Source organism: Myotis davidii, unplaced genomic scaffold, assembly GCF_000327345.1.
Source record: "Myotis davidii unplaced genomic scaffold, ASM32734v1 scaffold425, whole genome shotgun sequence".
NCBI lineage: Eukaryota > Metazoa > Chordata > Mammalia > Chiroptera > Vespertilionidae > Myotis > Myotis davidii.
The window spans coordinates 3,989,650-4,006,163 of NW_006296413.1; the positions used below are offsets into that span (position 1 = coordinate 3,989,650).

At 52.9% G+C, this 16,514-nt stretch overlaps 2 protein-coding genes across 2 annotated transcripts in view; one reads left to right on the forward strand and one right to left on the reverse strand.

Annotated features, from left to right (window-relative positions):
* ARL2 (ADP ribosylation factor like GTPase 2) overlaps positions 1–1,286 on the reverse strand; it is an 11,312-nt gene extending 10,026 nt beyond the window's left edge. Inside the window, exon 1 of the mRNA XM_006771606.2 lies at positions 1,136–1,286. Coding sequence (XP_006771669.1) covers positions 1,136–1,200 — 65 coding nt within the window. The 5' untranslated portion in view covers positions 1,201–1,286. The remainder of the gene's footprint in view (positions 1–1,135) is intronic.
* A 14,113-nt stretch (positions 1,287–15,399) lies between these two features.
* Positions 15,400–16,514, forward strand: part of BATF2 (basic leucine zipper transcription factor, ATF-like 2) — a 4,027-nt gene continuing 2,912 nt past the window's right edge. Inside the window, 1 exon segment of the mRNA XM_006771717.2 lies at positions 15,400–15,590. Within this exon segment, the coding sequence (XP_006771780.2) occupies positions 15,552–15,590 (39 nt within the window). The 5' untranslated portion in view covers positions 15,400–15,551.

The following is a 16,514-nucleotide window of genomic DNA, read 5'->3' on the forward strand; positions in this document are numbered from 1 at the left end:
CATCCCTTTATGTCCCCTCCCTTACAGCGACTCTCCTCAAAACCTTTGCATTCTCACCTCCAACTTCTCTTCTGCTCTTTCTGGAACCCACGGGGCTTTTGCTCCAACTTTGTCCCTGCAACTGCTCTCCCCAAGGTCAGTCCCTGAAGAATCCATCCGGGCTCCTCCTGGGAGGAGTTTGCACTCGCTGTCCCTCTGCTTTAAAGAACGTCCCCCGATGTCTACACGGTTCCACCCTCACCCCCCTGTCTTCCCTTTCCCCATGCGGCCTTCTCCATCCGTACTATACATTTCCTCATGTATGTTAACACCCCCTCCCTCCAGCATTATAAACTGGCCATGAAGGTCGGAGTTGTTTATTTTGCTGTTTTACCCCAGCCCCTAGGACAGTGCCTAGCCCACAGTAGGTGCTCAATATTTAGTGCATGAGTGAATTCTGTGTCTTTCTCAAGGTTCTTTAAAACAGACACGCTGTGAATATTGTTTTCGAGTTATTTGCGTACGTAAATGTCTTCTCTCCCAGCTAGTGGGCAGCCCAGCTCTTGCTCTCAGAGTCGCCCCCCATGGGGCCTGGGGCCGAGCAGGGCTAAGAGCGCAGACGCCTGTTAATGGGACTCGGAAGGTCGATGGGGCTTCGGGGTCCACTGACATCGAAGGACCGTGGGCAGCAGAGGCTGGACAGCTCGACCCACCCGCGAAAGGACCCTCGCGGAGGCGACACCCGCTGCTCCAAGGAGCTGAGGGCGGGGCGACCCCGGGATTCCGATCTTGAGGGCGGGGCCGCGGCCTCACCCCTCGGGCGGGGGTAGGAGGGCCGAGCCGAGGACAGAGGCCCCACGCTGGGCCAGACCGACGGGTGGCGGCGGCCGAGTCACTTCCGGGCCCCCTCCCCCTACACGGGGACACCTGTCCGGCCGCTGCGCCCCAAAACCCCCAGCTTTGGCCCTGGGAACGGAGCCTGCTCGCCCCGAGCCGCTGGTTCGGCCTCCCCCGGCCCCCCCGCCGATTGATTGGTAGGACCCACGTGCGTGACGCACAAGGGGCAGTTAGCACCCCGCGCCCGGTAGGGGGCGCCCAGCACCGCCCGCCCGGCCGGGCCCCGGTACCCTGGCGGCTCCGGCTTCCGGGAGGATACAGCATGAGCAGCCGCAGCTCCCGCTCTTTCTGCTTCATCTTCTTCAGGATGGTCAGGAGGCCCATGGTCCCCGCAGCCCCCTCCCGGCCGCTGTTTCTTCCCAGTCCGGGACTCCTCTCCTGCTCCTATTGGCTATCACGCCCACCGACAGCACAGCCTATTGGCCGACCCCTCGCTTAGTCCCGCCCTCGCGCCCACGTGACCGTGAGGTCGCTGAGCCGGGCGGCTCGGGCCCCTCTAGTGGTGATGGGGGCTTCCGCGCTGCCACCTGCTGTAACCCTTCGCACCCCGAGGGCTGGCGTTACGAGGGCACCGCCGTTCCTCCCTCCCCAGGACCCCAGGCTCCGCTGGGGACGGAAACCTGAAGTTCCTGGGTTTGTCTTGGCTGCATGGAGAGTAACCGAAAGCCCCGGGATTGCCGCCGAGCTCATCCCGGGGCCAGTGTAAGGCTCTGTTCCCCAGAAACGTGGTCCAGACCTTCCGCCTCTTGGGCCTCTGGCGTCATCCTGAACCTGCCAGTCACAGGGCTTCCCCTTTCCCTGGCACCTGGAATCCTGGAGGGTGAGCTGGGGGGGTGTTTCTCCATGGAGCAGTGGTTCTCAACCTTCCTAATGCGCGACCCTTTAATACAGTTCTTCATGTTGTGGTGACCCCCAATTTCATTGTTACAAATTGAACATAATTAAAGCATAGTGATTAATCACAAAACAATATGTAATTATAAATGTGTTTTCCGATGGTCTTAGGCGACCCCTGTGAAAGGGTCGTTCAACTCCCAAAGGGGTCGCGACCGACAGGTTGAGAACCGCTGCCATGGAGGATGAAAGTGCCCCCTAGGGGGCATCTGGAAATGTGCGATGGCGTCATCCTGTTACAGGTCAGTGGGGAGCGGGTCTGCCTTTGGACCTGAAGTAGGCGGGTTCTTGACCTGCTGCAGGGACAATTTCACAACATGAGTCCCGGTGATTCTGCGAGCACGTTTATTAATGCCGGGGTCAGTGAAACAGGAAGGGCTTAGAATAGAAGCAGCACAGGAGGAGGCTAGGCTGGGCCGCTTGGCTCTCTAGAAACGTTATGGAAAAGAAGTTAACGGCGCCCCCTCCCTGCCCCCCCAAAAAAAGAAGTGAGCCAAGGCGGGGCTGTTGTCAGCTCAACTGGAGAGTCAGAAAAGGGGGCCTTGGGGACAGGTTCAGGGGGTTATCAGGGAAGAGCTGCCGCTGCCCATTGCTCCCCTAGTTGCAAGTCTCATAGGTCCGGCCCTTAGAGTTTAGGAGGTGCTTGTCTGTGGGGGAACAAAAGGGAAGGGAAAGGCTCAAGTTGCCTTCAGGAGGGAGAGACGTGCTGGGTCCTTAGTCCTGAGGGTTTTTAAGCTGGGGACTTAGGGGCGGATCTCAAGCGAATATTCACCAGCTCTTCCGGGTTATCCTTTCAGGTCCCGGTCTCCACTGATGGGTCCTCGCCAGGGCAGGGGCCATTATTCATCACAGCTGGTCCTGGTGTCACTTGCCTGCTTTGCTGCTTGTCTGGGCCTGGAGCTGAAATACAGCTGAGGCCTAGATGTTATCTCTAGGGAAGAAAGGTCAGGGGTCTGAGCTGCATGGCCAGCCATATGCCTGGGGAGGAAAGGCCACCCTGGGGCGAGGTCTGGCACCAGTTTTGTGTGTGGCTGGACCTGGGCTTTTCCTGGCTGTAAATTGCTCAGCCAGTTCGTTCATCTACTTGTGTCTCCCCATTCCACTCGCCAGGACGTTTTCTTGGCTTCTTACTATCCTGCCTCAATCGGATTGTCCCAATTACCAGATAGGTACCTGTTGTTTAGAAAGCAGGGGACAGACCTGCACAAATAATTATTTCACTCAAGATGCTCATCATTTCTCTATTAAGAAGCACAATTCTTCGATTTATTGATGAGAAAGTTGAGGCTCACATGGTGCTTGGCATAGTGACTGGCGAATAGTAGATGCTCCATCAATGTTTTTTTAAAGACAGGCTGCCTGGAGCTGAAATACAGCTGAGGCCTAGATGTTATCTCTAGGGAGGAAAGGTCAGGGGTCTGAGCTGCGTGGCCAGCCACATGCTCGGGAGGAAAGGCCACCCTGGGGCGAGGTCTGGCACCAGTTTTGTGTGTGGCTGGACCTGGGCTTTTCCTGGCTGTAAATTGCTCAGCCAGTTCGTTCATCTACTTGTGTCTCCCCATTCCACTCGCCAGGACGTTTTCTTGGCTTCTTACTATCCTGCCTCAATCGGATTGTCCCAATTACCAGATAGGTACCTGTTGTTTAGAAAGCAGGGGACAGACCTGCACAAATAATTATTTCACTCAAGATGCTCATCATTTCTCTATTAAGAAGCACAATTCTTCGATTTATTGATGAGAAAGTTGAGGCTCACATGGTGCTTGGCATAGTGACTGGAGAATAGTAGATGCTCCATAAATGTTTGTTGAAAGAATGACTGTTGAAATGTTTGGTTCTTTAATGATCAAGTACAGAGAAAAGTGAAGATACGGCAACCAGGACTAGGCAAATTGTAAACTCAGAAAGGTGTGTCTTACTGTCTTATTTTGAGCCCTTTCCCCAGCCCACTACTGGGTAAATGCTAATGGGCAGCACAGAGAAGGCTCTGTCTCATGCTTGGGAAAGAGGTCAGGCATCGGCCCTGGGCAGTAGCTCAGCGGTTAGAGCATTGGCCCACGGATCGAAGGGTCTGAGGTTCGATCCCCCATGTGGGGCCACCAATAGATGTGTCTCTCTCTCGCTGATATTTCTCTTCCCCCTCCGCTCCCTTCCACTGTGTCTGAAGATCAAGGGAAAAATTATCCTCGGGTGAGGAGTAAAAAGAGAAGTCGGGCACCAGCGGAAGGTAATGGTGGACTTCTCTGTAATTGTTACAAAGCACTCCGAGTTTTCTACTTCATCCTCCTGGCAGGATGAGAGGTTTTTTTCCTTTTTGTAGATGTGATGGTGGAGCACAGAGAGCTTAAGGTGTTTAGACAGCAATTTAAACTCAGGTCTGGCTGACAGTAATGTGCAGTGTTTTTCCAGGTCCCTAAGAAATCTAAGTCTAACCATGGCTGGGTAGCTCAGTTGGTTAGAGCATCCTCCATAATGTGCAGTGTTTTTCTGGGTCCCTAAGAAATCTAAGTATAACCCTGGCTGAGTAGCTCAGTTGGTTAGAGCATCCTCCTGATATGCCAAGGTCTTAGGTTCGATCCCCAGTCAGGGCACATACAAGAAGCAACCAATAAATGCATAAAAGTGGAACCACAAATGGATGTGTTATTTTCTCTCTCTCTAAAATAAATAAATTAAAATCTAAGTGCCTTCAGTGGGGATCATTACCTAAGCTGGGGTACGTGTGTGTGGTAGGTTTGAGGAGTGTGAGTTGGGGCTACAAAGTGCCTGGAAGATGTCCATGCCATATTAAGTGAAAAAAGGGAACTTCGATCCCATTTTAATGTTAAAAATGAGGAAGATTGTATAGGCAGAGTGTGCTCACGCCATTGCATCTGCCACTGCACTGAGATAAATCTCCTGAGCTCTTCCCACATCTCCCCCTTCTTGTCTTATTAGCACCTGCACGTGTATGATCATGGCTTGTTGGGCACTTAGCTTATTTAACATGTTGTATAAACAGCGAAATAATACTATTCCTATGACGAATGCTACTATCATGACTTCCCAAATGAGGAGGTTGGCTGGGTTTAACCAGGAAGTTAGACAGCTGAGGGCATCCGGTCGAGGGCATGTACCTGGGTTGCGGGCACATCCCCAGTGGGGGGTGTGCAGGAGGCAGCTGATCGATGTTTCTCTCTCATCGATGTTTCTAACTCTCTATCTCTCTCCCTTCCTCTCTGTAAAAAAATCAATAAAATATATTTAAAAAAAATAAATAAAATAAAATCTAAGTGCCTTCAGTGGGGATCAGTTACCTAAGCTGGGGTACGTGTGTGTGTGGTAGGTTCCATGAACGCTTTGAGGAGTGTGAGTTGGGGCTGCAAAGTGCCTGGAAGATGTCCATGCCATATTAAGTGAAAAAAGGGAACTTCGATCCCATTTTAATGTTAAAAATAACAATAACCCACTAAACAATGCTTTTCAAATGATGGGCAGCCCATTAATGAGATTGTGAAATTACGTTAGTGTCACAAATAAGTCGAACCATATGAAATCGCCTGGATTTGACCGTGTTGACTGAAAAGACATCTGTTCCATATGCCTCAGCCTCGCTGCGCTAGCAAAGATTAAACAGAGGGGACAGAGCGGAAAGCGCTTCTGCCTTCGCCCAGGAAGTGAGGGCGCGTCGTGTTTGTTTCAGATATTTATATGGATGTGTGTACTTCTCCCCAAGAGTCAGAGTCACAGAAACTTAAAACCATTGCAGTTCAACTGCTACCTCTGGAGTAGGTTTAAGGGAAACTTCAAATGATCACCGCAGGCACTTCTGGATTGCTTGACCTTGCTGCGGCCACCAGCACTGCAGTCCTGGTTTAAATGTCAGGCTTGGAACCCTGTCCTGTCCAAGCTGTTGTTCTGGCTTCCCAGGGGCCACGTAACAGGATTACAGTGAACATCAGTGGCAAAAGCTGGAAGATCTGAGCAATAGTAGGAGACCAGGAAGTGACTGTGTTTCACTCTGGAATAATCATTGCCTATTGCTGGAAGTCCAGGCGGGGGTGCAGGGGCCCTTAGAGACCAGGGTAGGAGCCCGGTGACAGGCAGTATTCTTGTTAGCCTGGCAGGAAGGAGGAGAGGGTGCTCTTAGGGAAGTGAAGTCTGTAGCGAGTACCTTTGGAAGAAGACGGGAAGAAGATCTGTAGAGCCGTAGTTATATATAACTGAATATATTCACGAGACAGAATCATGAAATTAAAATACCTGAATTCTGACAGCTGTGCAATCTGCTTCTGAAGGGAGGGTTTCTAAGTGATTGTAACGTGAGGTTAGAGCTCTAGCTGCCTTTCAGAGAGGTGCGCTTACCCAAATGTTTGGGGAGGACCATTTGGCACTGTAGTTTTACGTTTAAGAGAGAGAGCCTTTTTGGTCCAGCCATGCACTTCATGTATCACCCTTCAATCGTAAAATGAAAGTAAAACTTCTTATCCTGGACCACCACCACCACCACCACCAACAACAACACCAATACCAACACCAACACCAAAGAGCCAGGGCAGGGACCCTGTTTGACTTATAATTGCTGGTCATGAAGCATTAGCAAGAGGTATACCTAAGCACTTAATTTATTTATTTGTGTATATAAATGTTCATGTTTAAGCTTGCCCTGGATGAAATTTCTATTTGATTCTTTAAGGCTATAATGTACATATTTGAGGTTTAAAGTTACAGGTTTGATAAGAGAAATCCTATGTATTTTCTCTGGTGAAAAACCAGTCTTTTTTTGGACCACGTGCTCCTGACGGAAGCACACCCAAGTGTGGGCTTTGTCCCACTTCTTCGTGAACAGAGACCTGGATGTCTGAGTGGATGTCTGAATGGCTGATCACTGAAATGGCGGCTGCCTCTGGACCAGCCCTGCCCTGGCCTGCTCTAGCAGTCCCACCCCGTGAGGATGCAAGGGTGGCCTGTCCCCGCTCAGTGTGCGCGTTGAGCAGGCCACGCCGAATGCCTCAGATGGCACGTCAGAGTGTCCAGGCATCTTCCGTCCAGGTGTTAGCCAGCTGCCTGACAGGGGAGGCGGAGGAGGTGTCCTCTCCAACTCCAGATGACAAAATGAGCTGTTACTCACACCCTGCCATCCCCTCCAGGGCTCATGACCTCCTTAGGCCTTTCCAGAAGTGAGGAATGGGGAGGACTGAGAATCTGGGCTCTTCCAACAGCTGAGTCCGTGTTCACCTCCCCTGTGCCTGCGGCATCCTCCAGACCAAGGCTGTGCCGGGCTGTCTCCACAGGGCCGGGCAGGGGCGGGAGGGGCAGTTTACTGAGCCTTCCCAGCAACCTGAGAGCCAGGTACCCTACTATCTCCACGTGACAGGTGAGCCAGGAGCTCCGCCCCCCCAGGTGGCCGCAGCAGCCTCTCAACCAGTTCCCCGTCCCCCTTCCCCACGCATTCCCACTGCCCAGTGCTTTGCTCAAATGTCGAATGTCTCAGAAAATATTTTTCAGATATCTCAATGAGGCCCAGCCTGATCGCTGTTTAAATTGGAAACTGCTTAACCCCCCACCCACATTCCCCAAATCATTTATTTCGCTTTATATCTTTCCACAAGACTTATGGCCTGCTACCAGCCCAGACCATCCCCTTAATGCAGTGGGTCTCAACCTTCTGGCCCTTTAAATACAGTTCCTCATGTTGTGGTGACCCCCAACCATAACATTATTCTCGTTGCTGCTTCATAACTGTCATGTTGCTACTGTTATGAATCGTAATGTAAATATCTGATATGCAGGATGATCTCAGGCGACCCCTGTGAAAGGGTCGTTCGACCGCCAAAGGGGTCGCGACCCACAGGTTGAGAACCGCTGCCCTAATGCATTACATTTATTCTCCCCAGTCCCTCCATCCCCACCAGAAAGGAAGCCCCACAGGCCAGGGATTTGGCTCTTTCTGTTGGTTTTATTGACAAGTAGTCACTGTGTCAGCTTGAGATGGTGGTGTGATTTACGTGTATTGTGAACTGATGACCACAAGCGTCAGCTAACATCCGTCTTCTCATACAGATGCAGTGAAAAGAGAAGGGCCCGACCGAGGTGGCTCAGTGGTTGAGCGTCGACCTATGAGCCAGGAGGTCCCGGTTCGCTCCTGGTCAGGGCACAGGCTCGGGTTGCGGGCTCCATCCCCAGTGTGGGGTGGGCAGGAGGCAGCCAGTCAGTGATTCTCTCTCTGGAATGGCACAGCCCCTCGGGCCCAGAGTTGTCAGTCTCCCAAGAGGCCTCGGGCTGGCCCCAGCCTCCAGCCACAGCCAGAGGGGCCCTGAAAGGTCAGTGGACACTTCCCTTCATTTTACATTTAGGGAAACTGAGCCCCAGAGAGTGCAGGAAGCTGCCCGAGGCCTCAGGCCCGTTAGCATGTGAGCTGCTGGCGAACCCAGTTCTGGGACCCCTTTCTTCTGGGTGGGGCCCCCTCCCGGCTTCAGGACCCACCATTGGGAGGCCTCGTCTTCACTGCTGCTTCACTGTGGCTCAGCAACCCTTTCCATGCTGACCCCCAGCAGGTTTCAGCCTTGGGTACGAGCGTCCCTGCCCTTTGAGGGCCCTGTGTCCCCGTTATTTCCAGTCCAGGGCCAGGAGACGCTAGCTGGATTGGTGAGGCGTATCCAGTCTGCCAGGCTCTGCCACCTGCTTGTACTTGGCTAAGTCCCCTCCTCTTGCTGAGTCTCAGACAGTCCAGGATCCTCTGCTCTTGGCACCTTTGGCGTGGTCCTTTGGCTGGGTGGGCCGAGGCGAGCGCTCTTGTCTGTGGCGTGGAGTCCCCGGCCATGCTGGGTTGGGCTCCATCCCCCATCCGGCCTTCCAGGCCCTTGCTGGTGACCCTGCCCGACCACTGCCCCACACCAGCCTCTTAGGGCTTTTGTGGGAAGAGAAGCGGGAGAGCTGAGGGGTGGAAAGGCTCCCTCAAAGGCCAGGAGACAGTTCTTTCTCTCCAGTGTCAGGATCTTGGCAGGGTGCCCAGTGGACAGTGGGAATGTGACATCACATGGAGGCCCCGCCAGGGACACTAGACAAGAGGGTCTCACTGGTGGGTCCCCAATCCCTCCATCAGTTGTCATGACAGCCCTGGCAAAGCAAGAGTATTATCCCCATTTTATAGACAAGGAAACTGAGGCCCAGAGAAAGCCAGGGTCCTGTTCCAGGTCACACCGCTAGACGTGGCAAAGCAGGGATTTGAACCCAAGTCTGGCGGGGACCACCTGGGAAAACCCAGGAGCTGTGGTCCCCACTGCCGCATCTCACCGAGCCCTGGGAGGCTCCAGGACACTGTTTATTTTATTTATTTATTTTAAATGTTTTATTGATTTCAGAGAGGAAGGGAGAGAGAGAGAGGATAGAAACATCAATGATGAGAGAGAATCATTGATTAGCTGCTGCCTGCCCATCCCACACTGGGGATCGAGCCCGCAACTCGGGCATTGCCCTGACCAGGAATCGAACCAGGACCTCCTGGTTCATAGGTCAGTGCTCGACTACTGAGCCCCACAGGCCGTGCTCAGCTGTTTATTTTCCATGCTTCCTGCCCACTTCCAAAAGGTTGAGTCAGTGTCCTGGAAAGACGTGTATGTTAAAGGAAAAGCGGAGAATGAGACGCACAAAGCTTTGGAGGTGGCAGCCTCCCTCCGCAGGCCTGGGAGGCAGGGACGTGTGCACACTCTTGCTAAGGACTCGGCATGATGGCGTCATAGAATCACCCAGCTCCTGGGAGACCTGGCTATTTGCAGATTCCGGTTTTAATGAGCACTCGCAGGTACTGTGCTGCAGTGAGTCAGTCCGTTCCTCCTATGCCCTGGGGAGTCCCCACAATGTCACTGCCCCCAGCCCCTCCCACATTCAGTGCACCTGGCAGCGCCCCCTCAGCAAGACTGAGCTTTCCTACCCGCAGTTCCCGGTGAAGCAGTGGAAAGAACGTCTGTCTTTGTGAAAGGGACTCATGGGGCAGTGAGCTTGTCCCACGTGGGGTGTGACTCGGCCAAGGGGTGTACCTCTGAGCAGCAGCTTACCCATGTCTGAGTCCGAGCCTCTTCTCCCTCCAGTAGCACCCTGATGCCCTTTGGTAGCTGCCCCTGCCATGCCTCTAGTCCAGGGGCAGGCAAACTTTTTGACTCGAGGGCCACAATGGGTTCTTAAACTGGACTGGAGGGCCGGAACAAAAGCATGGATGGAGTGTGAACTAATATAAATTCAAAGTAAACATCATTACATAAAAGGGTACGGTCTTTTTTTAAAGGGTACAGTCTTTTTTTTCAATAGTTTTATTCATTTCAAATGGGCCGGATCCGGCCTGTGGGCCGTAGTTTGCCCACGGCTGCTCTAGTCCCTATGGGTAAGACGGTGCCGACCCTGTCTCCCGGGATCCAGGCAGGGCCCGGGACGCTGCCTTGCCTATCTCGTCTTTACCTCCTGGCCACAGAGACTCATGTCAGGGATTAGCCAGATGACTCAACTCAGACCAGGGAGACCCAGGCATGGGATCTCTGTTGGAAAGTGGCAAGGGGTACAGAGATGCTCCCCCGTCCTATGGCCGCTTAGCTGGTGTTTCTGGTAGCCATCTTCCTGCCACAAGTGGTCCCTGCCCGAGGATGTAGCCAGCCTAGAGCCGAGCAGGTAGGGTGAGACACTGACCCCTTATGACCTCATTGTTTGGGCACCATGATCCAGCCATGCCTGAAGCTGGACACTCCAGACTTGTCAGTGACTTAAACTGGAGTTAGATCATTCTTAAAACTAAGAATCAGAGAATCCAAATTTTCATTTCTTACTGAGACTCCTTTGTAAGCTTGAGAAATTTTGAGCAATTTATGTCAAGTATTAAGTGCTACTTTTTTTGTTGTTGTTAATCTTCATGTGGGAATATTTTTTCCACTGTTTTTAGAGAGAGTGGAAGGGACGGGGAGAGACACAGAGAAACACTGATGTGAGAGAGACACATCAATTGGACTGGAGCCTGGTGTGGAGCCTGCAACTGAGATACATGCCCTTGATCGCAACTGAATCTGGGACCCTTCGGTCTGAGGGCTGACACACTAACCACTGAGCAAAATCGGCTTCGGCTTACAATGGACACAGTCATTAACTTCTTTTTTTCATTACAAAGGTATTTCATTAGATAAATAACCTCGTCCCTGTTCTTGTACTCCACCATTTTTTTTCTTAAACGTAATAATAATGAATAAAATACAAGCCTATTGTTATGTGAACAGAAATGTCATCAGGAATTTATTGAATGCCTTTGTGAAAAGTTCAATGAAGTCCTAACGGGTTTGGCTCAGTGGATAGAGCATCCGCCTGCGGACTGAAGGGTCCCAGGTTCAATTCCAGTCAAGGGCATGTTGCGGGCACATACCAGTAGGGGGTGTGCAGGAGGCAGCTGGTTGATATTTCTCTCTCATCGATGTTTCTAACTCTCTATCCCTCTCCTTCCTCTCTGTAAAAAATCAATAAAATATATTTTTTAAAAAAGCTTAATGGATGTTTAACAGTGACTTACTGTGTGCCGGGCACTGTTCTAAGCCCTTTACATACATTACTTCATCAAATCCTTATTATCGCCTCATTTTACAGATGAGGCTTAAAGAGGTTAGTTAAGTGACTTGTCCAAGATCAAGTTCCAGGCCCGGGAGAGCCCACCCACTTCCCTGGAAGGCCTTTGCTGACTCCCCAACAGGAAGTGCACCCTCTGCCCTGCCAGCCCATGTGCCCTGCGTGCGTCCCAGCTGGGGCTTAGTTCCCACGAGGCCCATCCACAGTTGCAAGTGGGGAGTCGATAGCCAGCCGCAGCCCTGCCAGCAGCCACCTGCCTCTTTCTCTGCTATTCATCGTCTGGAGCTCCTTCAAGATGCCCTGAAGAAACCAGGCCCCAAATGACGGATCCATGTGGTGGTGGGGGGTGGGGAGCCTAGAAAGAAGGCTCTCACCCCTGGGCAGCTGGAAACCCCCAGGGTCTCTCCGCCTTCAGGTGTGGGGAGGCACTGGGACAGAGCACCAGTGCAGCCGAACTTCTCCCAAACCAGCCGTGTGACTGTCCCCTCCCTGTGCCTCAGTTTCCTCAATGGTAAGGTGAGAAGGTTGGTTAGGGGGAGTCTCCCCAGGAGCCCAGGGCAGGTCCTGGAGGAATGAGTAAGGCCAAAGCCTCTTCACGCATCCAGGAAGCTTTTGGGGTTCCTGGATGGCAAGGTGCCTGCTGGACTTTGGTGCATGTGTTCATTCACTGAGCACCTGTTCTGTGAGGCAGTGTTTGGGGCACCGGGGGAGACTTCAGGGAGTGAGATGGGTCGTGATCCTGCTGCCCAAGAGCTTACCCTGTAGCTTTGGCTTTGGGAGGCTTCTGAGCCTTCACCCATCTGGGCTGCAGGCTTCGAACCAGGCCCTTCCACAAGCCTGATACAGAGGGAAAGCCGCGGTGGGGGTGAGGGGAGAGAGGTGTGTCCTCCCTCCAGCTCTGCCCTCTCCCCCCAGACAGCCTTTCGGGCATGAGTTCCCTCACTTCGGAGGCAGAGGCTGGACTGGATGGCACTGAAGCCGGGGCTGCCAGCCTGGGAGGGGTCCCTCCCTGTGGGGAAGCCTGCGCCCGCCGTTCATGGTTAAACATTACCCACTCTGGCCACCCCTCCCTACCACTCCTCAGTGGCCTCAGGCCATAAACACTGCCTTCTTTGGTTTCCCTCCAGGGTTGTGGCCTCCTGGGACGGGCCCCAGGCACACTTGGTGACGGTTTCCCACCCAAAGCCGGGGTCTGGAGAGGGGAAGACGGGGGTTCAGGTCTGGGGCTGGGGACGCCCACCCTAGCCACCTCCTCCCCGCAAAATGGTTTTTCTTTGTTACATCATGCATGTGGCTGGCTGGATCCTTCTGTGGACTGCCTTAATGAGCCCCGTAGGTGCTCGTCTCAGGCAGGACGCCCAACCCTCCTGGTTTCTGGGAAACAAAAATAATTCTGAGAAATCAGGGCAGTCTCACTGCCTGGGGTGCCCCACTCCAGCCTCTGCTCCCAGGCCCCTCACAAGCAAGGAGTGTTGGGCCCAGCTGTCACGCCCAATCCCATCCACCCAGTTGTTTTATTAAAAAAATACATTTTTAAAAATTTGATTTTTAGAGAGAGGAGGGGAGAGAGAAAGAGAAACATCCATGGGAGAAGGGAGCACGGATTAGCTGCCCCAATCAGGAATTGAACAGGCAACCTCTCCGTGCAAGAGGTGACACCCAAACCACTGAACCACACCAGCCAGGGCCACCCAATCCTTTGACATTATGAGCCGGCATGACTCCTGAATTCCCACAAAATCTCAGGAACCAGAATGAATCCCAGCTGAGCTTTCTTCTCATCTCCTTTTCCATCTTCAAAACAACTTTGTGAAATAGGTATGAGTTCCTTGTCAGGCCCAGCATCTACACGAGAGCACTGAGGTGCAAGGCATAGACCTGGTCAACAGAGAGCCAGCTGTCAGAGTCAACTCTTCTAACTCTAAAGCCCAGGCTGGTTTCATCCCCAATTCTAGGCGGCTCAGGGAACTATTACTCTCAATGCTCTGCTCATGACAGACATTGCTAATCAATCATGGCCTGGCAGGCATTGCTAATCAATTGAAGTGCTCTTTTGTAAAAAATACTAGAGGCCCAGTGCACACAATTTGTGCACAGGTAGGGTCCATAGTGGCTGCTGGCTGCTGGCCAGGACCTCCCTTCCCCCTGCCACCACCGCTGGCTGGGGCAGGACCAGCCTCGGGGAGAAGCCACAGGCAGTTGGCCAACCGGCCCCGCCCCCTGGTCGAACTCCTGGTCAAAGGGGACAATTTGCATATCAGGCTTTTATTATATAGGATCAGAGGCAGCTTCGCACTCCTCAGCACAGTACTCCAGGACACCATCTCCAGGAGATCAAATCCACAGTATTGGCCAGTCTTTAGATCCCACACCATCAGCCTTGGGCCTTCAGGACTTAGGCACAACTCCCAGATGCCCCAGCCACCAGGCCTCAAGAATGCATTGCGCATGCAGTTCTTGGACAGGGGTTACTGGCTCCTACCCCCCAAAAGATGTCCTTCTAAGCATGATCTCTCTCAGAGATACAACCGCCATTCAGGTTTGCCTGGGGCTTCCGGGTTTGCTAATAGAATTTTTTAATTATAAAACATTTCATATACACCCTAAAGCAGTGATGGCGAACCTTTTGAGCTCGGCGTGTCAGCATTTTGAAAAACCCTAACTTAACTCTGGTGTCGTGTTACATATAGACATTTTTTGATATTTGCAACCATACTAAAACAAAGACATATTTTTGATCTTTATTTTATATATTTAAATGCCATTTAACAAAGAAAAATCAACCAAAAAAACGAGTTCGCGTGTCACCTCTGACACACGTGTCATAGGTTCGCCATCACTGCCCTAAAGTGTAGACAATATCATCACACAGAACGGTGTTCCCACAGCTCACGCTGCAAAACACCACAGACACAACTGACGTTCCTGTGTCCCCCTCAGCCCAGCTCTCTGAGTCTTTCTCCTGCGTAGTTTAGACTTTCATTACGTATTTACATATGCATATTTGTAAACCTTACAGACGTTATATTCCAGTGATGTCACCTCTGACACGCGAACTCATTTTTTTTGCTTGATTTTTCTTTGTTAAATGGCATTTAAATATATAAAATAAAGATAAAAAATATAAGTCTTTGTTTTACTATGGCTGCAAATATCAAAAAATTTCTCTATGTGACACGGCACCAGAGTTAAGTTAGGGTTTTTCAAAATGCTGACACGCCGAGCTCAAAAGGTTCGCCATCACTGTTATTTTCAGATCTTGTGGCCGCTGTTAGAGTCACACAGCGGATGTTATGGACTCACAGGCGCGATGCTCAGTGCAGCTTTGCCTCTCCCAGGGGGTCGCAGCTGCGAACAGCTATGGAGCCCTCGTCCTGCAGCAGGCGCGGTGTAGGTGCCTCACCTGCCCTAACTCACTTCATCTTCACCACAAAACTGTTTTTACCCCCACGTTACAGATTTGGAAGCGGCGGCACGGACAGGTGAAGTTACCTACCGGAGCCCGGAGCTGGCTTGGCAGCTGTGCTTCTGACGCCGTCCTCCGGCGCCGCGCCGTCTGTCTGTCAAATGAGAACCCGATAATGTACGCACCTGCCCTCCTAGGTAAGGGCCGCGGGTTATTTTTGCCTCAACGTTGGTCTCAGAGGGTTTGGGGTGGTTGTATTATCTCCCGTGGTTCCTACATCAAGCCTGTGAGTGGGTATTTGCATCAACTAACACCCTTCACAGTTGAGGAAACGAAGGCTCAGACGGGGGAATCACCTTCTCAACGCTGCATAGCTCCCGTGTGCCGGAGGTGGGCTGGGAGCCTGGGCTCTTCCGCTCCCCTAGCCCCTCTGAGCCTCTGTCCCCACTGTCTTCCCTTGACTCTGCCCTGGCAGCCTGCCCCCCCCTCCCCGGGAACACCCACACCTGGGCTTTGATCGCCCTCCTCTGCCCCCCTCCACTGCCCTCCTCCCAGAGAAGTGGCCCGACCGGAAGGCCAGTGCATGTTAGGAAATTCCAGCCACGTGAGCCACCCGAGCTAGGGATTCTGGGCAGCCCGTGGCTTTAGAAGAAACTGAAACTTGGCTTGCCGGGGGCGGAGTGGTCACTGGGGACTTAAAAAGCCACCACTTCCTTGGGTTCCCAGAGGGCACTGGGAGGTCACAGCAGCCGAGGGACACCCTGAACCAGATGTGAGCCTTTGTCCCACCGCCCAAGCCATGCACATCTGTGGGGGTGAAGGGCTGCTGGCGGGGACGGTGAGTACAGGGATCCAGGGAGCGGGGAGGAGAAGGGTCATATGCCTGAGGGTCTCCAGTGCCTGGGTGGGGAGAACAGGGTCAGAGCTCCTCATCCCAGCTCTGTACATGGGCACATGGCCTGGGCCCCCTCCACCCCCCGGGCTTCAGTTTCCTCAGGGATCAGAATGAGGGCTTTCCAGCTCTCACATTGCAGCTCCAGCCTCCAGGTTAGACTTGGCCTCAATACTGCTCTCTCCTGACCCACCTGTTCTCCCTTCACTGCCCTTAGGGTAGCCTCTCTTACCTTCCCTAAGTATCCAGCGTGGTTTCTCCTGAAGACCCTGCCCCTCTCCCAGGACCCGAGGCCACCCCCTTCTCTCACTGCGGGTCTTTCCCCCAAGCTCCAGCCGCCCCTCCCCCGAGACTCCCCAGCCCCCCACCCCCAGCACTTGGAATGGGCCTGCTGTGGCCATGGACCTAGGAGAGGAGCGTCCCCAGCCAGGGAGGCCAGGGTCTCACCGGAGCTCCCTGCCCTCAGAACACACCTCCCAGAGGGACCTGAGTGAGGCGGGGTTGGGTTGCGGGGCCGCCAACATTCCTTCTTGCCTGACCTTCCACAGCTCTCGGCATTTGGGTTAAATAGTTCATCTAAGTATCATGGACCGCTCACCTGGGGCCCGGGGGCAGGGAAAGGTCACAGCTGTCCACCTTTGAGTCCACGCTTTCATCAGAACCAACTTCCTGCCTTCGTTCTAGGTTGTTGCCCTGCTAGAATGTGAGCAACTTGAGGGCGGGGATGGAAAGGGCCGTGCTGTGTGCCCCTAGCTCAGAGCCTGACACACAGTAGGTGCTCAATAAATATGAGTTGAGTAGGCGAATATCACCTTTGGGCCTGAGTTGAGCATGGGCTCATGGAGCAGGGTCAGCCCCCCCCCAACCCCC